This window comes from Aphelocoma coerulescens (assembly GCF_041296385.1).
Source record: "Aphelocoma coerulescens isolate FSJ_1873_10779 chromosome Z unlocalized genomic scaffold, UR_Acoe_1.0 ChrZ, whole genome shotgun sequence".
NCBI lineage: Eukaryota > Metazoa > Chordata > Aves > Passeriformes > Corvidae > Aphelocoma > Aphelocoma coerulescens.
This window is the reverse complement of record NW_027184085.1, coordinates 67,959,476-67,987,112: the sequence shown is the minus strand read 5'-3', so window position 1 is coordinate 67,987,112 and position 27,637 is coordinate 67,959,476. Positions and strand designations below refer to the sequence as shown.

At 38.5% G+C, this 27,637-nt stretch overlaps 1 protein-coding gene across 2 annotated transcripts in view; it reads right to left on the bottom strand.

Annotated features, from left to right (window-relative positions):
* Nucleotides 1–454: 454 nt before the first annotated feature.
* The window catches only part of RAD23B (RAD23 homolog B, nucleotide excision repair protein), a 35,291-nt gene continuing 8,108 nt past the window's right edge, over nucleotides 455–27,637 (bottom strand). For both annotated transcript variants that reach the window (XM_069000899.1, XM_069000898.1), the window contains 9 exons: nucleotides 23,860–23,941; nucleotides 21,240–21,319; nucleotides 18,804–19,051; nucleotides 15,687–15,742; nucleotides 11,751–11,878; nucleotides 7,180–7,303; nucleotides 5,884–6,011; nucleotides 5,297–5,473; nucleotides 455–3,470 (listed from right to left, as the gene is read on the bottom strand). In XM_069000899.1, coding sequence (XP_068857000.1) covers nucleotides 3,357–3,470; nucleotides 5,297–5,473; nucleotides 5,884–6,011; nucleotides 7,180–7,303; nucleotides 11,751–11,878; nucleotides 15,687–15,742; nucleotides 18,804–19,051; nucleotides 21,240–21,319; nucleotides 23,860–23,941 — 1,137 coding nt within the window. In that variant the 3' untranslated portion in view covers nucleotides 455–3,356. The remainder of the gene's footprint in view (nucleotides 3,471–5,296; nucleotides 5,474–5,883; nucleotides 6,012–7,179; nucleotides 7,304–11,750; nucleotides 11,879–15,686; nucleotides 15,743–18,803; nucleotides 19,052–21,239; nucleotides 21,320–23,859; nucleotides 23,942–27,637) is intronic.

Genomic DNA, 27,637 nt, shown 5'->3' with positions numbered 1-27,637 from the left:
GTTTCCATTGAACTAGAGAGTATTTTCAAGTGCAGAAATTTTAGGTTAGTTTTGTGCACAGAACTGGACTTAAGAGAAATCAGGAAAAAAAAAATTATGTGGCTGCCTCCAAAACTCTCTAAAAACTAAATGAAATACTCAATGAAACCATGGGTGACAGATCTGCATACATTACTTGAGGAATTGGCTTTGTGTCTCTCTCATTCATTCATGCGCGTTCTTGAAGTGAAGCTCAACCCAGCACTCCAAAATCAGAGTGCCACAGTTTGATTTCAGGAGTGATTAATCTCACATTTCTACAAAGTTCTGTTAGCGTGGGGTAAGAACAGGGCATTTAATCAGTCAAATTGCTTGGGTTTTAGCTGGACTCATCAGGCAACTCTGGGCGAGGTAAATGAACCACAGCATTAAAATGCAGCTGGTACAGAGAACTTAAGAACAGACAACTACAGAATTAATATGACTTCAGAGTAACTTTTTAATCCCAATTAAAAGTGCATCATAAATAGCTTTTGTCTAAGCAGATATTCAGAAGTTTTACAACAAAGGTAAGGACTACAGTACCAAAACTTAGGAAGAAATACTTTATTTTCTTAGCTACTGTTCAGAAAGCCCTGAGGAAACTGATCCCCAAATCCCTAAGAGATCTGCAGCAGAGAAGCTGAGGAGCACTCTGTGCAGACAACTCCCGGTAGTACTTGGTAGAAAACGAGGCACAACATACCTAGGCAGCTTGCTCAGGTCACACCTCCTCAACACCACATGAATTCCATGTATTCTTCCCTTTTGGCAGCTACTACAAAGAGAGACACAATTCTCCCTGGCAAGTATCCCGCTATTGGACAGGTAACAGTTTTTGCTAGCATGTAAGGTCAGACACCTGTTGTTCATCAGAAGTCACAAAAACACTGTTTCACTGCTGGAAAAACGGGAACAGCATGACTAGTAAGGCTTCAAACACAGCAGCCATAAATCCCTCAGTCACTCAGCATACAAAGTTACAAATGAACAAAGCTACTAGCTTTTTTTTTTTTTTTTTTGTACAAAGAACAAGCTCAACAGACTTTAATTCAAATACATTTATAATAAGTAAACATTTCAAAATCAAAATTGGAGGGAGTGGACTGAAACACCCAGACATTCTTGCTTTACTCTCCACCCTCGCAAAGAAGGAATGGTTATTTCTCATAGCAGTTTGATCAGTACAGAAGACTCCCACAAACTAAAAGCTTTTGTCTTAGTTAGGTATTAGCTATGTAGTAAAAGTACATTCAAGAAGTCCTTGTATCAATTTGGTGTTTTTCAAGTACCTGACAGCTGATCCTTTTACAGATAACAAACAGCCCCTTTTGGCGTGCAGTGTTAGATCAAAATCCATCTCTCAGTTCATAGATAAACTGAGAATCCTGTTTAGATGAAGTCTGCTAGCTGACTCAGGTATTATTAATGTTAACTTCTCTAAAATGAAAACATTATGAAAGACTTATTTCCTATTTAGCAGTATCACATCTCCTACTGATAGATTTGGGTTGTGCTACTGATCACTTAGACAACATACACCTAAGAAATTTTAAAAGAATAAAATCTGAATAATTAAAATACACACTATCTGGAAAAATATCACAGATGTATAAGAATAGAAAAAAAAAGTAAAAGGCTTTAATTCATTACATTGTTTTGTGCAGATAATATGTTTACAGACTATGGCCAATCAATAAAGAAACAAAATACAAATGTTTCAGTCGTTTTAGCTCTTTTTTCAAGACACTTGACTTATACTTTGAGCTTAAGTAGTAGTTAATCCACTGATAAACAAACTCAGCAGAAAATAATTTTTTAGTTGTACCACTAAATCATTAAAATCATTAATATCATTATGTTTTACAGGAGTTCAGTGCTGTACCACTAATAAGATTTTTCCTGGTTACTGTAGAGGTAAACTTGTAATCCAGGTAAATTGGACTACAACAGTAGAAAAATCAAACTATCCCCATGTTGTGTTCAGGTAACGTTGCACAGAACAGCTTTAGATTAAATTTGCATTTGTTTTTATTCCTAGTATTGCAATGATGGGCAAAATTACCTCTAAAAGCAAACGTGTATTACAAAAAACAAACAAACAAAAAAAAATTGTTAACATTTTATGATGACTAAACAAAATAAATGGTAAGTAGGTATGAAGAAGTAAGATTCAAAACTCTGTAACCAGAGCTTATTTTCAATAGAAAGTTTCGAGTGTCAATTTTTTTTACGTTGGAATAAATTGATAGTTTGCTTGATATCTCAAGTTTTGAACTTCTCTTCCTTATAAAGTGAATAAATCCCCAAAAGTCCTTACTTAACAGAAATAGCTTGAACACTACAATCTACTCAAGAGCAACAGAACACTTAATAGCTATACTATAAAAGCTGGTTCAACAAAGTTGGGAAGGTGAAATTTGATTTGATAAAGTCTCATTGCAGCAGACAAAAATGAAGCTTGCATTTTGTTTGCTGGCAGAAAAAGAATATTCAATTCACTAGAGTGCATATAACAAAACCAAACATGCAATCTATTGCTTTTAAAACTTTTACTGCAAGATAACATTAAGAGAACAGTAATTAGATATCTATTTTTTTTTTTCCCAAAGAGAAAATATGTAAACAGGATAATAATTTTTTTCTGTATGTATATAGCTTCTCATATCATTTCAGGGGGACAAAGGAGGGGGTGGTGTTTCTCAATAATCAGGACACTTTTAAACGTAATGGGTTTTCATTTGATAAAAAGAAGAAAGCCAACACTGTTCTAATTCAGCATTAGACAAAAATACTGTGTTTCTTGCACTACTTTAACACAGCTGAAGAAAAAAACCCGAATACCCCTATTTTGGCATTCAAGATTACATTTGCTCAGATCTTTTAGATTTCACAAAGCTGCTATCCAGTGTTGCCATGAAATACAGACTGTAAAATCTACGTAGCACAGGCTACTTCCAATGTCAATACTAAGTGGAAAGGAACATGAAGCAGTGCATTACACTACATTTCTGGAACTAGTACAGTAAGAGTTAAAACCTAGAAAAAGTTAACCTACAGTTTATAGAAGGAACTAATTATCTGCAGAAGCTGATTTTTTGGTTGTATATTTTTTTTTGTTTTTACACTGTGCGATTTTCTGCATCTGCTAACTTAAAACAGACATTTAAAACTTGTTGCTTTCTTTGCTTTGTTTCCTATGTTCTCCCTTCCACCCACCCCCTATTATGCCATACACCAAGCATTATGAATGTAAGCCCAAATATCCTAGACAATCCAGTGAACAAAGTTAGTGTAATGCACTGGTGTGAGGTGTGAAATAGAAAAAAAAAATTCTCTCAGTCTTCGTCGAAGTTCTGCTGTAGAAGAAAGTTGGCAGCCAGGTTTTCATTCTTCTCACAGGCGAAATATGCCTGTATCACAAGTCCTTCAGGAAATCCTAATGCCTTTAACTGAAGAAAAGAAACATATTTAGGAAGTGCATCTTGTATGTTAGGCTTCTTTCTATGTCTAGTGTCTCGAGATGTCCCTTAAGCAATTACTGCCTTCTTGGAAATAACATTGCTGCCCAGTTCAATGCAGACTTTACTGAGTGAAAAATAAGGTGCTTTAGTAAAGAGGATCCTCACTTGAAAAGGTGATTTAAGTCTAATGAAGCACCATAAAAAATTGTCACTTCTTTAGTGACACAGAATGTCTAAAACAGAGCTGGGTCACAGTATTGTCAAGAAGTAACAGCACATTGCACTGCTGCAGAAAAAAATCCCCGACTTCAAACAATGCTCATTTTAAACAATTATACGAAGTTCCAAAGCAATTTTAACAAAAACTGCCTGGAACAAAAGCTCCCAGCCTGTGATATTTAGTAGCTTGTCCAGCATGTCAAATTAAGCCATATTTTCAATTGTTTATCTTAAAAAAATTAACTACACACTGCAGCCAAGACAAGTAAACTCAGAGCAATCTGGTTTTCAGAAGTCAAGGAATTAATTAAAGTCTGGAACACAGTGACAACAGGGTATGAGAACACCAGAGAAGAACTTATTACTGTGCCAAGGGCTTAGCCAGCACTTAGGGGCACTCAGAAATTGAATCCTTGTTTTAGCCAAAGGCAAGTACACTCCACTATTTCAAGATTTTCTTAAAATCCTTACAGCACCTGCAAGGCATTTCACGTATGGGGCAGATCAAATAACTGTGAGAAACTCTGTCCTATTATCCCTCACCAGTCAGTCTTAGATTTTATTTCAGGCTCACAAACAGCATGAAGGCATCAGCTGCAATACTAAGACACTTTAAATTTTGAGGTTTGTCTTTCACGGGAAGAGAAAGAAGCGTATGGATCTCTGCTGGGTTTTAGAAGAGACTGCAGAGCTAATAAAGTTCTACTGCATAAAATGGCTTTAAAAGGAAATGCAGAAGACTAGAGAAGATGGCCTGTGAAGAAGTACATGGACAAATAATTTTATTAGACTAATTTTACTAATTGCCAACTTCCTCAAGTTCTAGAGGACTGAATACCTATATTCAAATAGGTATCTTCTGATGATCCTTACATGAACTTTTGTTCTGCCAGCTGAAAAAACATTGTCTTTGGGGTACAAAACCACTACCACAGTATGACAAAAGTCTTGCAGTTTGTCCTGAGAAAAATCTCAGGGGCACTGCCATCCAGGCAAATTTAGGCAGTTACACAGTAGTATTTATGAATGCAGTACATCACCCCAGAGTATATTTTCATGCCTACCAGTACTTTTAGAAAACTGTAACTAATTCTCATGGACAGACAAATAGTTGGGTAAAGTTTTGACTCCAACTAATCTACTCAACTATAACTGTTCTTACTTTCCAATACTTTGCAAAGAGTGCTCATGCAGCCAGACCTTTGTATCTGGAAACCTGTCAGGGCATGATCTAGAACAGTGCTGGCTGAGGATTTTGCAAGAGGAATTACTTCCCGAGTAATTCCCGAGGGAAATCCATTCCGTCATCAATTATCACAGGATGGTCTCTGATCGCTTAAAACGCTCTGCCTCTTCCCAGTCAGACAGATTTAAGGTATTTTAGACTCAATTGCTATAAAGAAAGAAGAGGTATGATTTGAAACAAGGCTACAAGAGCTACGAAATGCCAAGTAGGAAAACATCAAATATTATGCAGAACTACTGAGCTAAACAAAGCTTAAGTTAAGTGTGTCTTAAGCATGCACTGGAGTCAACACCCTACAGCAACAAGAATTTCAAAAAAGAAAGGAAAATTTCCAAGAAGAAAGGCTCACCCTTTCTATAGCTTCTTTTTCCTGAGGTGTTACTTGAATGTAGTTCATATGAGCATTCCCAGCATCTCCTATTCCTCCAGTGCTGGCACCATCATCACTGCCACTTAAACCTTGGCGAGACTCTAGAACTGGCTCGTTCAACATATGAATAAAATGTTCCTGGTGCTGGCTTATTTGCTGTGAAGCACAGGACAGAAAAAGAAACACGTATATTTAAATAGCTCATCTTTAAGCCTGCCAACAGACAAGTAAAAATATTTATTTTCAGAGAATTAAGAAGTCAAAGGAATGTGCAAAAAGCGCACAGAGAAAAAATTATTCAGTCTAACCATAAGAAACGCAATTTTTATGTTTCAATTCAACTGCAGTGATCCTTTCCTCTTCCTCACCCCCTTTGCACCTCTTATGAAGCCTCAAATTTGTATCTAATATCATAGAAAATACATTCTGTACGGCAACAACTGCTAAAAAGCCAGCAATAGAATGTTGTAACTGCTAGTAACATATCCCAGACAACATCAGCATGTGACTCTCTTGTAAAGCTAAATCACAATTATCAAGCATTATTTTCTTCTTTTAAGATCCACCTGCAGTAGTTGGGGGTTTTCCCGTCCAATCTGCTGTAGCAATGCCGGCAACAGAGAAGGATTTTGCTGGATAATTTGTCTCATCTGCTGGAACTGAGGCTGATTTCGTAAAAACTCAAGTGGATGCCCTGAGAAAAAAACATCAGTGAAATAATACTTTTTTTTTTAAAAAAGTTACTAAGAATCTTAATAAAATACATACCTACACTGTAACTGTAGACAGAAACAGGACATGAAAGTGGAGAGCACACCCCTCACTGAAGCATAGAAGAATTTGCTTCCTCACAGTAAAGTCTAGCTTTAAGCAAAACTTCTTTATTCTAAGGTTAAACAAGGCGTTTCCATTTCACCCAGTCTTCCCTTAAGATCCAACAGCCTGGTCCTTATCTCCAACACTCTCCTCTGTATGTCTCATCTCTGGTTAATCTCAGACACATCTACCCAACCCACTGTCTGTCTCTGCATCTACACCAGAGCTCTCCACCTCCTGCCACAGGTCAGTTCTCCAGGGAGTCTTGCCTTCCCATACATCCCACGCTGTTAGTTACTGAAGTGAACACAGCAGTGTCTGAACTGCTCTGAAACATCCCTCCCTTCATTCTCTCTTCATATGGATCATGTCATGTGTGCCTGCAACTACTAAATGCATGTTTAACACTCTGGCCTCTTATCAGAGCTTGTATCTTGAGCACCATTTCTGCCACAGCCTAAGATAGACCTTTCCTACCCCTTCATTAGGCTCCTTTCATGTATTTATCTATCTCCCTTTAAGAGGAAGATAAATACATGATAAATACCCTTCTCTTCAGCAGGCACCAACCACTGTCAAAGTGCTGCACTGCTGAGTGAAGAGTCCTAGGTCATTTGTAGGTCTCTCCAGTGCTACACTTCATGGCCTAATTTCAGGTTTCTCCCTTAATATTCGAACTTCTGTGTGGTAAATATATTAATACAGCCACAGTGGACAGTGCCCAATCAGTCACAGAGTAGAAAGCCAGAGGTTAAGTGAGAGAAAACACAACCCCAACCATATCTGTGCTCTTGCACTTAAGTCCAGAACATTGAATTAAAGAAATTGTGCAAGTTCACTGCATTTTTGGAAAACTCATGCTTCATTGCACATGACATACAACAAGCCACTCGTTCCAAGAAAGTACCACACCTGGAATTTCCATGTTAACAGCTCTTATCCAATTCCCTTTGAGCAGCCCACGAGCACCTGGAACTTAAAACTGACTGAAAGAGAGATTAAGTGCATGTTGTTTATCATACCTTCTCAAACACAGCCTTTCTTACCTCCTAGTGAGCTAGTAGTCGTGGGTATAGTTGCTACTGCTGCTGCCACTGCTGAAGACTGAGATGCACCAGTGCTTGGTGGTTGAGGGGGTTCAGCCACAGCCTGATTATCTCCAGGTATACCCTAAAGCCACAGATCATCACATCATTACCCATAGAAACGTTTCAACTACATGCAGTATTTGGGTTTCAGAATGAAGGGGGAAAAAAAACAAACCAAACAACGTTAATGCTTTCACTGCAGATACAAGGCAAGATCCTGTGAGTTATGCATTTACAACTGACAGAGAACACCGTGAAAAGATGAATTTTATCTTTTGGCAAGAAAAACCTGTAGTTTTTATGCAAAGACAGTAAAGCATGCACTGCATCACTTTAAAACACACTTCGCCTGACAAAAAATACTTCCTTTGAATCCTGTTTGAAGATATTTGATATGAGCGAAAAAGTTAAATATACTGTTACAATATGTTATACTGTTATGCAAAAGAAGTGACATTACAGCAACAAATTGCAATACAAAATGCTAACTAAGATTAACAATGCCATACAACTGGCAAGAAACTGAGAAGAGATACAAGAACGCAGCTCTTGGGACCTCTTTCCTCAATGAAAAAGCTGTCATTTACTGTATCTTAAAAGTGAAAAGGTCTGTATGTCACCCAGCTTTAGCAGTTTAAAAAAAAAAAGTTAACTTGCCTTTTGTTTATTTTCTATCTGCAAGCAACTTTGTATAGGAACTGATTGCTAGGGAGGCAGGAATGGACAAAGCTAAAACACAGTATTATAATAAACTAGAATGTAGGTTACACAACCATGATACCTCACTGTACCACTTTTCACCTGCATGGAAATCCTTCAAGCTTCCTACCCTAACCCTGCCTTCTTCACTGCCACTGAACTCCTGCACCAAGTTTGTCCTTTCAATCTATCTCTCTTGTCATGGCTTAGCATAGTTTGGGTTTTTAGTTGAAGAGTTAAGTAAGTAATGGGTATTTTGAACCAAACCACTACATCCCTGAAGCCTGGAAACTCACTCATGAGAGAGACACCAAGAATAGTACAACAAGCCCTGTTGGAACAGCCCAGAGAAGTTATCCAAACGAGAGTCACCCTTCTGTTTGGGAACCACAAAACAGAAGGAACTGGGTGGGTGGAAATAGTACAGAACTACAGGGTAACCAGACAATGAAGAGGTTTGTCAAGCCTACCATAAAAATCACTGGTAGGTAATGTAGATTAAAAGTCCTGCTGTAACATGATCTTCACACGGTATGTTCATCATTACACCTGAATAAAAAGGACAAATATGCAGCCAATATAGAGGACACATCTAGAAAGGGAGAACTGGACAGTGCTCCAAGCAATGCTTTGCCTTACCTGTTTATTAAGAATCACATCAAGGTATAAATCACCTCATCATCAACTGCATGTTTAAGCCACTCAGGGGAATAAATGCAAGATTTCCCTGTCACACACTTCATTACCTTCACATGGCTCAGTAAGCTTGCTACACATCCCTCCCTCCACCGAGGGGGAGAAGAATTCCATTCATGGTATAATTCTGAGGCAACACTCCCTTATCAGTGGCTTACAGAGCCCTGATTAAATACCTTTTCCCATAAAAAAATAATTTCTGGCAAAGCAAGTATAATGTAACAACTTGGGTTACTCTTATGAAATTACTAGTTGATTTCACCTATTCACAGGCATATGTCATCACTGCAAACTGTGTCCAGATCAAACAACATGTGCTTGTTTAAACTTTTCAGTTTGCTCTTGAATGGAAGGACTATGTAAACTCATTCAAACAAATTTACTTAGAAATTATTTGTCATCTTGAACATCATCTTAACTCTTGCACGCAAGCTTGAAGTATCACTCTTCAGATAATAGAGACTGTGTACAGTTGTAATCAGACAATGCCAAGTGAGGCATGTGGACCTTGTTCACACAGCTACACAACAAAATAAAGCACGGTATTAAACCACACACAAGTCACTCTGAATGCAAACACTGCTTGGACAGCAAAAAAAGGCCACTGTTGCCTTATGGTGGATGAAACAATTGTTTACTGTTTAACTGAGCAGTACAGTGGTTTTTAGCTGACATTGCTCTCTGCAGGGCAATAATCACATCAGGTCCAGCTTCTGCACAGAATAGAGAACAAAATAGTTCCAGCTGGGAGGTACTTACAGTGATCATCTAGTCCCACTGACTGACCAGTTCATGGCTGACCAAAAGTTAAAGCCTGCAAAGGGCATTGTCCAAATGCCTCTGAATACTGACAGGCACAGGACATCGACCACCTCTCCAGGAATTATGTTCAGTGTCTGACTATACTCACACTAAGGAAACATTTCCTAAAAATATCCAAACTAAGAGGCTGGTTATTGAAGAGATGACAGAACTCCTTCCTAGTTAGGGGTTAGGAAATCCTTGGCTCAAAGGAAGATCTGAATGTAAATGCCTCCAAAGTCTGGGGCTTAGAAAAATAAAGAGCATCTTTTGCAACTGAGACCTCCTTCCACGACCACAGTTCATGGACACAGGATTACACCTACATCTTGAATGATGAAGCCATGGAAACTGAAGAACTTGCCATCTGAACCATGGACAACAAGTAGAATCTTCAGGGTTCATCTGAGGAACAGCTGTGCTTTAATTACAGTTTAAGTCCTTTCCAACACCTTAGAGGTACCTTTGGTGTATTGGTTCTTCAAACACTTACAGATCTCAACATCCTAATCCTAATCTGCAGATTATATAAAAGATAGTGCTGATGATAGTGTGGAGGCAGGTAATGTAGAGAGAAGGTCAAAGAACACTGTCACCAACAGATCAGATCAACAGTAACTAAAAATAGCCTTTTTTGATGCAGCAGGAGAGTAAGGAACATCTTCAGACCACAGCAAGCCCAGAATAGTTAGAAAGACCGTTTACAGAACAAGGATTGTTCTAGAAGGACAACAAAAAGTCTGACATCTAGTATGGTCTCCAAGAGCAAGACCATTCCTCCCTACTCCCTCTTCCAGAAGTAAGAAGAAGAAGAAGAAGAAGAAGAAGAAGAAGAAGAAAAGGTATTTTCAGTGAAGGATAACACGAAATATATAGGGACATCTTATATAACAGGACCCCGTTTTATATATAGGGCCTTCTGAAGGACTGGAAATGAACTCCTCATACCAGTCCATGTATTTGGCAGATGTGACATGTAACTCCATCACAGGGATACTCTATGTCTATTCTGGAGTTCCTGAAGAGAAATAAGCTAGAGGAGGAAAATGCCAGACTGAGTGCACAAGAATTGCACACTGTGTAGGACTGCCACACACACAGCAGGCCCAACACTCACGGGAGGCACTGAATTCATGGTGTATTTACAGACTAGATGAACAGTAAAACCAACATTTTGACAGCATGAAAAACAAATGTTTGAGCCTGCAGACTTATGACAGACTTGGGAGTTACTGCATTCACCCTTGCTTGGCCTAATGGTAGCTGGGAATTGAACTTTTTACATTCTTGTACTCAAAATATGTGTTGTCAGTTTAAAATCTGAAGATTACAAAGTCTTGGGAACACTAATGTAAGTGGGAAGCATGCCAGCGACTTGTAGTTGTAACTACTGAAGGAAAACTTCATTAACAAAATTGAAGTTTTATAACTGGAGGGTAAAGATGCCAGATTTCTTATCAATCAATCAGAAGTTCGACCCACATGTATTTTGCAAGGATTAGGTCAAGATATCTGGTTGCCAGATTTTAATAAAGTTCAGATCTCCTAAAAGGAAAAACCTCATCAGGGAAAAAGTGGTGTGCCAGAGTGAAAATTAAATGCACTGGAAATACTGATTAAGAAACAAAATCATTGACAAATTCTATGGTGGTTACAATTCACCTGTCAGATTAAGGTATAAAATGAGAAACAATCCACAAAGCCCCAGAACAACTCACAGGGTTTTCATTAAAGTGAAATTACTCTTCTATTTCCTCTCATGCCAGTGAAGTTCATTTAACCCTTCAAGCTTTATTTATCAAATGAAAATTGCTTCTTCTCTAAAACACTGCTGAAATGAAAACACCAGCTAAATTAAGCACAGTTCAAAAAAAAAAAAAACCAAATCTCTCAAACCTTTCTGCTTGGAAAGTGTATCAAGAACACTGTGCATTATTACAGTGAACTGGAACTTAAAGAATGGTGATGTTATGCTATAGATACTAGTGCAAAAGTACAAATAATCAACTAATGCTGTCGCTAAGAGGTGACACAAAATCACTGAGCCAGCCATTGGCAGTAAAAGCTATCACTGTAACTGGACATACTTTACATACAAATCCCTATGAATCAACAAAAAATGAAAGCAAAGAAGTGGTAGACGCGGTTAGGGATTACTTCAGTGTTTTCTGTAACACATCACGTCTGTCAAAATTTCAATCTCATTTTCCAGATGGCAAATGTCACCCTCAGGGATTGAGTAATGTTCAAAAATAACACCAGAATCAAAGTGAAAGGTATTACGTGGGAAACAAAAACTGAAAGAACAAGGTGTAGGCAAGGTAAGTGCTCACCATCAGAAGGTATTCCACCGCTCTGTCAGGATTGTTGAAGCTGGCCCTCAGCGCCGCTATCACCTGCTCTCGCTCGTAGCCCATGGACATGATCTCAGTCACCATGTTCTCATAGGACTGACCTGTCACTAGAAGTCACAGGACCACCATTTTAAGGGAAGAAGATGAAAATAATCACGCACAAAAAAAAAAAAAAGTTTCAACGGATACGTAATTTCTACCCAAATTTCAGTCGTTCATCGAAAAGAGTACTTCCTATTAAACATGCCATGGTTCTGTAGCTTTAATTCCAAATATATTCAGCAGTTTCATTATGAATTTGATTGGAAATAGTGGAGGGTAATGAAGAAAACGTAAACTTCTACTGACAAAAGCAGTACTTGTGATACTTCTGTACTTGTAATTGAAATTATGTTCTCTCTTCAAGTTTTCATTTAAGGTCAAGGGCATCCTCACACCTAATATTAAATTCCTGATGTAATCAAGAGAAGTCTCCTGCAGCTTACATTTGGAAATCAAAACTTTCAAGGCAGAAATCTGCCTGCCAAATTGTTAGCCATTGAGGATTTTCCAAATAAAGACTTTTTGCTATGCTGTTGTTAGATGACAATTAGTGATAACCATTATATTGCGATATATTGCTACGTGCTGCTGATGATGATGATCCAAGTAATTTAATCAACTTAACGTGGACCAACTCAAATCAGACAGAAGACCTGAAAGTTGTATCTAGGAAAGTCACTCAAGACTTCAATGAGGGTTCAGGAGACCAAGTTATCTCATTTAATTCTTATCTCACTCAATTTAACATTTGACTAGACATTCATCACATCAAATCCCCCACTTCTTACAGCAAAAATGGATGAAAACTGTCCCACAACTGCAGCAATCAAGACAAAAGTTACACATATGATATATGGAGCAATTTAAGGGCAACTGACCACTACACCAATCTCATTGTAAGGAAAATTATTATCTCTTTTCATAATCCATTTAATTTTGTTGCCTTAAAAGCAGACAGCGGGTATAACAATTAAAAAAAAAGGTAACTATTCTATTATACATTGTACCTGGTCAAAGCTTAAAGTTTATCTTGCTGGGGAAAAAAAGAATACAAACAAACCCAGGCATTAAAATACCATCTCCTTCCCTGGATAAAGGTATTCCTGATCTCAATGAAATCCTACTACTGACTGACTCTGCAACTAGGAAATTAGTGGCAGGAGAGTTAAATAATTAACAGTCGTCATAAAAAACAACTGATTAATAATTAAAAAAAAAAACCCAGAGGAAACAAATACAAGAGCTACTCTGTTAAGACAAGTAAGTCATAATTTTAAAAAAACAAAGAAAACATCAAGTTTTATTCCCTTAGGGAGAAGGTGTTTAACTCAAGCCAACATTAATACAACCCCATTGCCTGTTTCTTGATGTGTGCTTCTAAATAATCAGTGGGTGTATGACTTAGGGCCGTATACTCAAGAACAAACAATAAAACATCCCTAGCCCAAGGGTACTTGTGCATTATCCATAAATAAAGGATTTAAAAACCTTGACTAATTTGACTATTTATTATTTGGGCTTCAAAGTAATAGTGCCAACCTGATTGTAGGGAATGGTAAGTTTTTCATGTCTTCATACAGAACTACAAAATCATTCATTTTACATCTACCTGCATTTTTTCATTCATTAAAAAAAAAAATCACCTAAACATTGCTCTAAAGATATATACTTCTATATATATCTTCAAAGAAGCAAAAAAGCCAAGCCAACAATTGTCCCAACACAATGATTTTGCTAAACTTCTGCTCACATTCTTCCTGACACAGCACTAGTTTACCCTTACTACTCCTAAGAAACTAACCAAGCAGACAGAACACCGGTTGATGTAATTAGTTACTACTTGAACACTTCTGTATTGCTTTTTCAATATAAGCAAGGCAGAGACTAGAACAGTATGAGAGATTTGATGGAGGAAAAAGATGCAAAAAGGCTGGCTTGCTCTGCACTGGCTGCTACCTAAGGCATAATTAAAAGCCAAAGGAGGAAAACAGAATTACTGAAAATGTAGGTGCATGTACTCCAAACAGACTAGTTAACAAGTTGAGCAAAAGTGAGATCAAGAATAATAATTCAGAAGTTGCACACCAGCAATGTCATGATACAGAGTCAGGCCTATCTGCACCTAGTGCTTAGTGGAAATGTTTGAGGTCAGTGCTGAATTGATTGTGCCCTTTGCTTTTGTCTTTCAAATAACATTTTAAAGCTGGATTAACTCTCAAATCCAGTTCATCACACTGCCCACAATATATCTTGTCGTATGCCCCAAAGAAATTTTAGGTTGCTCCTGTGAAAGATGTGGTTGCACAAGAACTGCAAAACATGCAGATCTTCACACAGCACACAAAGCCACATCACTTTTCAGCATTTAACTGAAAGCAGCAGCAAGTCATAGAAAACAATCCCTGTTTTTAAAGCAAAGTCAATCAATTTCAGACAATGTAACTGAGAAGCCCAAGTTAGAGTATGTGTAGGATCCAACTTAGGATGTGAAGACATACTCCATCAATTTGTGCAAGCAAATTCCCTCCAGGACAGTTTTTCAAAAAAAGAACCACAGAGTTCATGCCTATTGCCCTTGAACATTTTTTAGCTGACAACACTTAAAATATGCTTACCCAGAAAATCAATCTCAATACCTGTTATTTCCAAACCCATTAGGGACACATGGGTTTTACTCCATCAGACACCAACCAAATAACTACCATATAAAATGGATAGTGAGGTGATGGTCTTGAAATGGGACTTCTTTTTTTTTTTTTCCATTTTTGAAGAGATTTGAATCAAGACCACCAGATTCATTCAACTTGCTGATCAACACTGATAACACCAGTGCTTGTGATGACCTCATCCAGGCCACTGAGATATTCTGAATGGTTAAGGAAGCACCTTTGGTAGCAGCAATCAGTTCAGCCCCTTCAGTCCTGTTACATTTTTGTCTCCTGCAGTATCCATCAGCTATTTCAGATCATACACTCTAAAACAGTATGTCACACCTAAGACCTAAACAAACCTAGTAGCTACCAGTAATTCATGTAAAACATTACTGCTGCTTCTAAATCACCCTAGGCTGCTTTATAACAGCACCTGCCTCCAACATAACCACACAAAAATGCAGAGTGAAACTCTTTACTTGGTTCAACTCTTTGTACCGAATTGCAGCTTCGTATTTAAAGACAAAAGACAGAATAAAAACCCCACCTCCTCCTTATTTCTGTGCCTGAATTTGTTATGCCCCAAAACAACCCAAAAATTTCAGGAGGAGTAAGGAGTTGTGGGTTTGTCTAATAATTTCCTAGGTACCCAAATCAGCATAAATATGGGGCAGACCTTCCTATTGTCTTTATTGTTTATTCCACTGAGAAACAAAGATTACTTAAACTGTCAAAATAGAAGTAAGTTGACTGTAAATACAGGGAGGCATTCATTTCTCAGCCCAGATAGCAGCAGATCTGGTGAATTTATCTAATCTAAATGTGTCAAAAAGCAAAGTACTTTCAAAGCTGGAACAAGGGAATAATAAAGGCAGCCATTTTATCAGACCTGCACTCTGTGGAAAGCACACACATGTTTACATCTAGTCTTCTATTCAAGCTACTTCAAAGTGAATAGTTAGAGAAATTAAGGCAAATGGGGAAAAAAAGCTGGGATGACAAGGAACTTCCTTTTACACCATAAAAATATACAAAGGGAAATATTCTTCAGTAAAGTAGTTCTCAATGCTGGTTCCAAGATACCAACTTCAGGTCTTAGAGAAGAGCACTTTGATTATAACTTTAACAATGACAGATACAGAAGGAAATGTCAACATCTGCTAATCCGTCATGTTTCTGCTGCACCAAAACAATGTCTACATTAAAAAAACTCTCCACTTACCAAGTGCACTTATAGCATCCTCAAAAAGATTTGATCGAGATGTATCACCTGTTGTACTGTAAGACGAAGACAAGTGCAATGGTAATTACAAAACTTTGGAAAACTTCCTGTTTTTCAAAAAAAAAAAAAAAGCAGCAGCAGCTGTAACTCTAATAGCCCCTTTTGTTTCTAAAAAAGCAACAAAGCTTTCCAAAGAGCTCTCTTTTGGTCCTATAGTGAGAACAGATTTTACAAACTTACAATGCTAGCATTTTTAACACAAGGCCAACCTTCCCCCGCTACCCCCCAGAAGTTTGGCTCTTGCCCATCTGCTCAGGGATTAGCCATCTGCTTGCTTGAATGCTTTAAAGGGTGGGAGAACAAGGTGGATTTTCAAAAGCACACAGCAGTCTTGCTAACTGCTTCCCCACAGTCACCAGCTTGACCTCAATGAGGACCCAAGGAGGTCGGTGGCAGGCACTTATTAAAATCTCAGTATACTACTTTCCCAGGAATATAAACTGCTAACATTTGCAATTACTCCATCTCAAGTTATCAAAGTTGTTAAATTACAGGATTAAAGGCTCACCTCCATGAACAGCAAGGAACACAGAGGCGCAACACTGGGCAGAGGAATACCAGTTTTAATCAGCCACAGCCAAGGGTGCCCCATTCCCAGGGCTGCAAATTAAAGCATCAGCCCCTTGGTTTCAGGGTGACATCCAGGGTGGGTCAACAGGACTCCTTCAAGAGCATTACAGCCTACAGGGTGGTACAACTCACCATGGGGCGCCAGGAAAAAGTTCTGGGGGAAATCTAGAGCAAGAATCAAAAGGCAGGGAAAGGAAAAGCACCAAGGCACCATGCAGATGAAAAGCACAGGTTAAGAGAGCAAAAAGAGGAGAAAAAGGGCCAGTGATAGGTAAGAAACACTTGCCTGGCCACGCTCTGCACCTCACCACCAGTCCATCCCATCTTTTTATTAAATTCTACTTCTAAAATTTCTCATGATGCGGGGGGGGGGTGTGTGTGTGTGTGTGTCTCTCTCTATTCTACATGCACATGTGTATATGGAATTCAAGTGTCCACAGGGACAGGGAACTCTGAGTTAGGGGGATTCAGACACCTGTGGAGCCAGCAACTGCTGAGACCAGACACTGTGGAAGTCTGAAGGCCAAGGACCACAGCCAGTTCCTGAGCCCTCTGTGTGTGTGCATGTGCAGGCAAAGGGAATCTGAGTATCAGGGCTGCCGGGCTCAGGCAGTCCCCATGCCAGGTACCAAAACCTTGCCGAACTCTTAAGGGCCAGCTATCAAAACAGAAATTTGTATTTTTCATTTGTATTTTGTACATATTCATTTTGCAGCAGTGGGCTTTGCCCTAAACAGCCAGAGGGGAACAGGATGTGGCTAATGTATCTTGCATGAGCGATGGATTTTTCCCTGCCTGAGCTGACCTAAGCAGCCAGACACATAGGTTTATACATATTGTGTGCATATTTTGGGAATACATGATCAGTCTTGATAACGTGATAGACTTGAGGACATGGAGCTGCAGGAGCCTCACATTTATCAGGCTACCAGAGTTGGCAACTCCTACCAGCAAGTGAAAGATCATCAGATTGATCTAAATGTTTCCAGAAGACGCCACTAAAAAGCCAACAAGGCACTTACAGAGATCTCTGTAAGATCTATGCAAGAAATAATTTGTTCCAACAAGAATGCTTCGCTAGTATCTGTCAGTAGTAAGATTTACAATCAAAAAAAGATCAAAGGCAAAGCAGGACGCCAGCTGGCCTGGCCTTGGGTCAATAAATCTTGCCTTAGTAATTTAAATTCTAAAGCAAATCAGAAGGCAACACTACTCACTGAAATCAAGGCAGGTGATACCTTTAATGTATATGCTAAATTATTTTGTTCCTTCCTGTTAAATACGTACACTGAGGCTCCCTTACTGCAGTTTTTTTTTTAATAAGACTGCAATCTGTACATTAAAAACACGGAAAACACTATGTCATTATGAAAGACTGATCTTTGAACCTACTGGACAAACTGAGCATTAAAAAAAAAAGGAAAAAAACCCATCCATTAATATTTTTACAAACTAAGTTACTTTGACTTATAAACGCAACTCCATTTGCATTCCATTTCTAAGAGATACTAATTTCTCAGAAATGCAAAATTAAATCATCAATTTGTATATTTAGTGCAAGAAATTTGTGATGAGTTTTTCAAGACATTAGGCAATTCCAAGTTTTGCTTCATTATCATCAAATCAGTATTCGATGGTGTTTAAATACAATCACTTAAAAATACTGTCTTGTGCACCAGTATTCCCAGAAATAACACACAAATTATTAAAAACCAGATTATGAAAAATGAAGATTTGATGCTATGCAGCACTTCAAGGGCCATTAAATTCAAGTTAACAACATTTTAATCCCATGCAATACTTAAGCAACTTAAAGCGAGCAAAAAAAAGGCAACAGCATACAACAGGGATGAAACCTCCAACTTCCATTTGACTTTCTCAGTTGTAGAGAATTGACTTGAAAAGTTTTTCCAGGTCCCACAATTACCTGCATATGGGCCAAGGAACATTCAGAAAAAATAAACTGGTAGCTTTAAGGCATTACATGATTAAGAGCAATACCACATCCTCCACTTTCAAAGGAAAAGCTCTTTCCAGAAATTAAGAGACTCACACAGCAATAAAGAACTAAGGGTACAAATCTGACCAATATGATCTAAAACACAATCAGAGGTTTATGAGCAGGACAGGACACATTCCTCTTAAGACTTCAAGAGCTTTGTGAGCAGTAGAGCCCCATTGCAGGTGAATATCCTCAGTCTGAAAAGAAATTTGCATGATAGCAACTCTGAAATGCCTAACAGGAACAAAAGTCTTGCGTCATTTAACTCTCCACTCCACAGGTTTAGTCCCAAGACCATACTTGCCACAGGAAAAGGCATAAGCAATGAAGGGTGCTTCTTACAAGCGGTAATATTATACTTGAGTCAGAGACTGAAATTACACTTAAGAAAGAAGAAAAATTATATAGAATGGAGAGAACGACTGGAACTAGAAGCAACAGAAATGGACAGAAATAGGAACCCATTTTTGGAGGCTTATTCATACCTGTCAATTGATGATGGACTGACAGCAGCTGGTGCCTCAGGTGGTTTTTCTTCTGGCTTCTCCTCTTTTGGAGCACTCACAGGTGCAGGTTCACAAGCCACTGCATCTGGTGCTGGTGGTGGAGGGACAGGAGCTGGCACAGGGGCAGCAACAGGGATTGGTGCAGCAACTGCTGTGGGAGCTGCAGTTGTTGAGCCAACAGTGGAAGTGGCATTTGACGGCTGAGTCGCTCCAGCTGCTGCTTTGGGCTACGGGAGGACAACAGAGCTCAGGCACAGCACAAAGCTCATAAATCCAAGCTCTCTACAGGAAACACACTAAGTTCTGTTAAGACCATCTGTGTTTGATATTGCTGCCTCAACATCAAGCACAACATTAAAACATTGCAAGACATTAAATCTCTAATGCCTTTCTCTGTGTATAAACGAGCAACTGAGACCGTCACTGAAGTACTTACACACCTGAGCGTTCACACTCTGAGGATAAAGTGAAATGCAAAGATCTAAATATTTACAGACCACAATATTCTAAATATGAAAACAACCCTGCGTTTTATAAAAGCACATTTTCTGAAAGAAACCAAGGAAGTTGGCAAAAAGCATCTGCAGAACAAGCATAAGCTTTTCTCACCACTCAGATCTGGAAGAAAGTGATTAAGACAGAAATCACATTTCATTAAGAATGCTGTTTGCTGGAAAACAAGATGCAAAGAAAAATTAAACTTCACCTGCAACATGTTTTAGTTATGCAATCTTTGCATTCAGAGCACTGCAACAACATCTCAAATACTTCAGTTCTAAAGCGAGCACCAATGATAGAGAAGAATGAAGGACTACCAAACTAACAGCAGAAAATTTAGAGTGGATAATACTTGTATGCAATTGTGAAATAATCTTCATATCTCTAACGTGAATTTTTCTTGGACGCAGTATTAATCCCATTGTACAGAAACAGCCCCAAAGGCTGACAAAGCTGACCCCAATCTTTGCCTTTCCAAGAGAAATAGCTGAACTTTAACAAAACTACTTATTCAAGGCACCACTGTCAGACAATGTTTGCTTGAAGTAGAAAACATCTACTTCCTCCTTTTGTCTGCGAGGAGAGGTAAGGGTAAGAATGAATAGCTACCAATGCGATGGGCACAGCAAATAACATTTTAATAAGCACTCAAAGAAAAACACTGACACAGCTGGAATGCAAGGGGAGTTATTTTCTGCTGGATTCCAAAACCAATGTCTGAGCATCAGACAAAGTTAGCAGTCTGTGCCTACGTGACTGGGCATGTCTACCCACAACAGAATCAGGAAAGGGCAACTGAGCTTCAAGACTAGCAAAAATATGGTAAGACTGAACAAATACCAAAACTACAGGTCCTTTAATATCAGAATATACTGAATTTAGCAGATCTTCGTGGTGATCATTGTTGAGGAGAGGTCTCAAATGATTGAATCTAACCCAGCACTGCCACACCCACCACTAAACTGGGTCCCTAAATGCCACAGCCACACATTTCTTGAAAACTTCCAGGAGGGGAAATTGCATAACTTCTCTGGAGTCTTCTGCCATCAACAAAATGAAAAACTGGACTCTTGACATCTCATCTGCACCTGTTTTCTTGTACTGATAAATGCCTCTGTGGCAAACCACAGATGAGAAAGCTGTTCAGCCATGAAGACAGCAACAACAGTTATCTTTAACAAGCCCAGATGTTTAATTATGTTTAGTAATACCAGATAGAAATAACAGAATATATGTTTTCTTTGTCAGGAGGAGGAACTCTAGCTTCAAAATTAATTTCCTATTCCAAAACAGAGATGAAGCCAATTTTATTCAGATTGCAGTGGTCTGGAATGCCTGGAAAATCAGTGGCTTGATTCCTGGAAGCAGCCTGACAAGTGGTTCAGAGAAGAAATACTTCAAACACGTGTCACAGTCATTCCCTGTAAATTGCACTTGCAGTCTCTCAAAACCCACAGGTTTGTTTACTGACAGATGTATCCTGTCTCTACTGGTTTATGCTGTTGAGCTTGACAGAAGAAAAAGCCATGAACTATGAAAAGCAACATGGCAAGGCTGGAAGAGTTCCATACAGAGGATTTAACAACAAACTACCTGGGTTGCCTTCTTCCTTTTAATAACAAAAGGGGAAAAATAACAGGGAGACAAGAAAGAATAAACAGTAAAATCAGCCATTAGCAATTTCTTTTTGTTTGATACAAACATTCATCACAGAACAGCAGCAAAAATCAGCCTAGGCAAACCAGGACTGTGAGGCAGTATTTTTTATCTATTCACACAAGCATTTTACTGTTGACCAAAACTTGCATATGATGAAATTCCATTGGTTTTAAGGATGGGCATATACAATCACTCATCACAAGAAAAAAACAGAATTAAATTAATGAAGCTTCCTATTCAAAAGTAACAATTACTCACTTTTGTCACCATAACCACCACAAAGTTCTTCTCATCTATCTTGTACTCTTTAAGAGCAGTTTCATCATTAAGGATTTTACCTGGGAAATTAAACAGGTAGAAATTAAGAAGTTGTTTAGCAAATCAATAGATGATCTTAGGATTTCCTCACGAAAACATGTTTTATGCAGATTTATAAGCGTTAAACAACCCAACAAAAACCAGTCTGGCAACAGAGGTACAATTTTCCTTGTATGATGTACAGAGTACTGGATAGCTTGAGGGCTGCTGCCCGAAGTGCTGAAGATGCTTCAAACCATTTAAAATAAAAGCATTAAATCTCGAAAGATTCACTGGACCCATAACAAAGACACATGTAACACAGAGGAAAGGCTTTAACATACCAAAAGCTTAACCAAGTAACTTAAGTCTGCTTACACAGTAAGGGAAATTCCTTTCTACTTATCTTCCATTTGGTCTTCAGGTAAGAGCATTACCTGCAATAAGAAGTTTGTGACCTTGCAACTTTAACAACTTGCTATTAAAAGAAGGCTAAAACATTAGAAAAAGCTAGAACCATTCCATAACTTGCCATCTTGACAGGAGGATGAAAAAGCTATCAGACAAACTCAGAAACATTTCTTATACTACCACTTTTGATGTTTCATAAGCAGAGGTGGTACTGTGACAAAATAGATTTGCATCACATCTGCAAGAACCTAGGAACACAATAAGCCACACACTTCTTTGCCTTTTCTCAAAATAAACTGACTTAGAGGTAGCACCATAAATCAGAAAATTAAGTCTGTATTTCAGAGAGTTTTATAGCACTGATTTCCACTACAGAAATTTTCAGGGAGAATTTTACAATTTAAACTGATTAATTTTCTGAAGGTGCCCCACATACTGCTTCTATTTCACAACGTCTCTCCATGCTAGCGGGCTACAACTAGAAGGATACATCCTTATCCTGATGACTGCAAGGAAATCAAGCAACACATACACTTTATGGCACTTAGAACACAAAAGACTGGTTCCACCAGTCTTGCAGGTCAAGCATTCGAGAAAGTATTACATGTACTGCAGTAATAGAAGTATCTGCAGCATCTGACTCAGAACCTACATGGGTCTACTTACAATTTTTTATAGGCACTTTGGGAAAGGCTTTAATGAATGTGTATGTAATATAATATATGCACTTTCATAAAGTATATATACAGACATCCTGTCTTCTCGGGACACACCACTCTCAGGGTTTGTAGACCTTACCTTAATACAGATATCAACACAATGGACCTGCCTCTCTAATCAGAGTCAGCTGGGGCTACCACTTTGTTTTTACCAAATTCTACAGCTCGTTTTAATAAAAGTAAAAATGTCATCAGTATACCCTTGTATCTCTTGTCCAAGAAAAAGGAAAAAAAAGAGAATCAATCTTTGGATAGTATTATATTCTCAATCTTATTTCCTATATTTCCTACTGCTTGTGAGGCTTATACAATACTGCAGATACATTCTGGCTTCAGAAAACATTCAAGTAATGTCACAGAATCTTGTGCAATCCTTGGGTTTTGCAATCACAGAAGCAAAATATTAAGAGTGCCATGCAGTTACAGACATTGCACAAAGCCTTCTGCCTTGTTAACATTTCTTGGTTATACAAAAGACTTCCACCTTTGATAGAGGCCTGCAGTCAGATAGGAGTATTTTCTGGAACAATCAATGGAGGTTTCAGAGCACCTTCATGCTCTTGACATGCACTCCCTTCACTGAAGTACTAGGGACATAAAACTTGCTATGAGACGTAGTCCTGAGGAGCTGTACAAAGACAGAGACTCACAACACTCCCATTAGCATCTCTCCACTGTCACCCATGGCTTTAGCTTATTACAAGTGAAAAGACAATACTTATTACAAAGCAGTACATGACAGAAGCAAAAATTTCACCTAAGTTTCTTTCAAACTCAGTTTTAGAGGAAAATAAAAACACTAGAGGGAGTACTGGAATAGCACCAAAGTATTGACATGAACTGAGAACCAAAAAATGGATTTATGTATTAGTGCCAGAATGAACAAGGCAAGTAAAATAAAGCTCAAATAAAGTTAATTTAATGTTTTAAACTGACATTAGCCTGGGTTTTGCTAGTACATAATACACATTTCTAGTGACAGAGCTGGAAAATATTGAAAGTACCTTTGTACAGCAAGCATTTGGTGGTGGGTTTCTTTTGTTAATCCAAAAGAAATAATCTGGTTTTTAATTCCCTGAGGTATATACAGCAATGCTTCAGCTATACACGGCATAAATGCAACAAGAAAAGAATTAAGCCAGAACAGCAGCTTTGACCTGCTTAAATCCTGAATTCCTGTAACAAAAGCTATTTCTTCTTCACCCAGCATATCCCCAAGACATCAGGCTGTAAGAGCAAAGATGACAGACACACACGTACTAAAACCTGTTAAAAAATTCTAATTCAAAATTAAGAGCTCCCTTTGACACCAAGTTTGTGTTTGTGGGGATTTTTAACCTGTCTGTACTTCAGTTCTTCGAATTCTTAGAAGACTTAGCATTCACATCCAAGTCAAACAACAACATAAAATACGGCAGGTTCAGATAAGGTGCCTTCAGCATATCCATTACCTGCATAAATTAGTTTTTGGCCAGCTACTGGAAAGGCATCTTTTCCCCTTTCTGATTCAATCTTCTCTTTCAGTGCCTTCACCTAAAGCACAAAAACAGTTTTAATGAAAACAAAGTTCACAGTACAAAGTTTTAAATACTGAAGAGTAGTTTCAATCATGTCTTGATTATGCCAAGTTTATCAGTCTTCTGAATATGTCACTGTAACCACTTGCAGAGCAACATGTCCCCCTCCCAAATAGTCTCCTGCGCTGAATCAAATTAGGTAATTATTTCTCCATGAGAAGTTATTAGTATGAGTGTACAACACAGTGAAAAAATAAATTGATAAATCTGGGGAACAACAATGTTTTCATCTCTTGACCCATTTGCCCTGTTCTTTCTCTGAATGCAGCGGGTACACCTGCTATAAACAGAGCTGAAGGTTTTCATCATCATAACCACTCTTCAGGGAATGCCTGGTTTTTTTTGGTAAGATCACTGTGACATTCAGCCTTGAAGTCCCCATACGCAAAGACTTGTGCAAACTGTTCAGATGCTTATCTTACATAAGCTGTTTTCAACTCTTCCCCCTCCATCTCAATTTCTGGAGCTGCACACAGCAATTCTAAGCCTACACATTTACTTGCTTGCATGGACCATTGATGCATCATCCACACTTTCACAGCACCACATGCAGTAGCTCAAGCGGCACTGTTAGCTGTCATGTATAAGAAAGTTCTCCAGAAAGACTCCAAAATGCTACCATGAGGAGGTAAAGCAAGCTCCTGTAGAAGCACTCCTGTACTGACACATCTGAAGTCATGTTTTGAGACAAACTGCCTGCACACACAGTCGTTCTTCTTGCTTTCTTACAGACACTCCCAGTATACATAAAAGAAAGACAACCAATCTGTTATGAGCTTATTACTAGAAGCCAACACCACCTTCTAAACTTTTTTTTTCCTGAATATTCAAAAAACCTTTTTCATAAAGCTCTGCAAGGATACAGAACGCAACATATTGCTTCCCTCTATGGAACTAAACCAAAATAGGGAGCCAGCTCTTTTTACCCAGCAGATGAAGAAAGGATGGTTTTGGTATTTTGTATCATATATGCCATCCCAGCACCTTCCAAATGCTTTGGAATTAGTCTCCAACCAGGCAGTTGGCTTTCCCGCAGCAAAACTAAGAGCAGCTCACTGCCACACCTAAGTCCAGAGGACAGTCAAACCACTACTTGTTTTAATAATAATTTGCTGAAAGCATCATTCTCATGCCATTACTTTACAACAGTCTGTCCTACCCTTGGATTTACACTTATTTTTAAAGCTTATTTTCTTGAAAATTCAAAATATAATTTTTTAACTCCCGTCCGGTTATTAAGGATGGAAGTCACTCACCTTGCTACTGAACAGTCTCCTTCACCACAGATAAGCCACCAAGGAGCTTTTTCCTAAACTTTAATTAATAATACTGTCTAATACTTCACACAACTTCAGTTAAAGTCCTGCATGCACTAGGGCAAATTAATCCCTTGAATCATGTTAAAAGTTATGTTTCCAAATGTCTACTTTTTAACACTCTGGTTACATATACTTATGCACTTGTACCAATCACTCAAAGATAATGACTCGACACTACTCCTTTTATACCCAGTTACCACATTTGTCATAGATTTGTAACAAATACTGCAATGTGACTAATGTCTATAATCCATTTTGTGGGAGAAAATTAAAGTTTGTTTCATGTCCACTGCATCAATCAAGGTACTGGCTTCAAATGTCTACTTTGTCCTCTTCGTTTTCTGTTGTTTTATTCCAGAAAACTGTCTTTTTCCCACAAGGAACAAAACCAAGATGTGTTCTCTCAAACATAAATGTTTGAGCAGCTAAAAGTCTAGGTCAGGGCACGCTGAACACACATGTGGATTTACTACACAATAATTGGATCCATGAAAAGGAGTTAAGATATTTACTGCAGGAGGATCCAACGATTCATTTGCCTTTGCTGACCACCTGCGTGCAGCATTTCCCCTTATTATTACTGTGATGTGACTGAGGTACTGCAAGTGACCTGGGGCACTGCCTTCTTCCAAAAACCTCCCAAAATGTTCTCCCTGCCATAAGTCTGCAACAAGCAGGACTATGCTTTCATCCCTTTGGCAGATGGCATTCATCTTCAGACATAGGCAAACTTCCATTTTTATACAATGGGGCCAAAGGAAATGAGAAAAAAATCTTTCCTAGCAATCTGTTCCAGTGTTTCACCATCCTCACTGTAAAAAATCCCTTCCTTATATCTACTCTAAACATACCCTTTTTTAGTTTAAAACTATTATCCCTTGTCCCATTGTAACAAGCCTGCTAAAAAGGCTGTCCCCATCTTTCTTCTAAGTCCCTGTTTGGCGGCACTGGAAGGTTCTCCAAGGTCTCCCCAGAGCCTTCTCTTCTCCAGCCTGAACACAGCTCAGTCTTGTATCCAAGCTCTCTCAGCTTGTCTCCGTAGGAGAGGTGTTCCACCCCTCTGAACATCTTTGTCACCTCCTCTGGACCAGCTCAAACAGGTCCACATCTTTGATGTGCTGAGGACCACCAAGAGCATGAACCCCCAAGTTCAACAGGACTGCACCTAGGAAAAGTAACTCGGCAGCCACAGGCAGTTTCAGCCTTGTTGGACACTCAGGAGACTGTGCTTCAGCTGTACAATCCCTTTCCACAATCCTAAAATCATCTCTGAATAATAATACTGACAATTTTTATTATTGTGGTGGCCTAGGTCAGGACAGACTAAGGAATACACTAATTACTATGCAGTAATTGGATCCACGTGAAGGTATTTATTGCCTTAGTGAAGTAGTTATCAATGCAAATAACACCATGAAGTTACAGAACCATGGTGGTCTGAACATAAGAACAAACTACAGGTTTGCTTCTAAAGAACAGAGACAATCTTTGACTATAGCTTGCCAATACAGGGGCCACCATTAACTTCTTAATTCTTGAAAAGACTGGAAATCCTGAGGAGAAAAGGCTGTTACAGTTTTCAATGCTGGTCTTTATTCTCTGCCTGTATTCTTGCCATGTACATCAGTGAGTTTAAGAACAGATTATATCCTAAACTGGAACACAAATTACTTCAATTCTCTGGCTGACAGCTTACAAAAACATGAAACAAATTTAAGCTTAACATAACTGAGCCAACTTACAGTATTTTGCTATCTATGTCCAGAGACACTCTGCCATTTGCAAAAGGAAAGATCATTTACATAGATCTCTCATTTAAATGGACATTCACTCTACTGTGAACTTTTGCCATCCGAAGATACCCGATATGTTAGGTTGACTGACAGTAGCACACCATGAGCTCCGAATTACAAATTAAAAATTCTATGATGTCATTCCACTTGCTCCTTTAAAACTGAAAATACACAAAATAGTGCAGTAATTTCCAGATTACATTTGAGAACATTTCAGAGCATTGCTTAACTGCTTTATAAAGAATAGTGATTTAGATAAGGGAATGTGTCATATCTCAAATGAATACAATGAACTGATCGCATCACACCTATTCAAAGGAACAAACAAAAGGACTTAAACCAACTCTTAACTACTACAGCTTGAATCTGCAAGAAAATGCAGTCAGCTGCAGACTTCATCATTCTCCTGTTAGAGACAGGAGTTCAAGAAACACTCAGGCTAAAACAAAAAGTGCTTGCCTGTTCTGGCTTTTATCACTGCCTAGCCTAGGAGGCCAGAAACACATCATTTGCAGAGGATACAATACAATTCTCAGAATA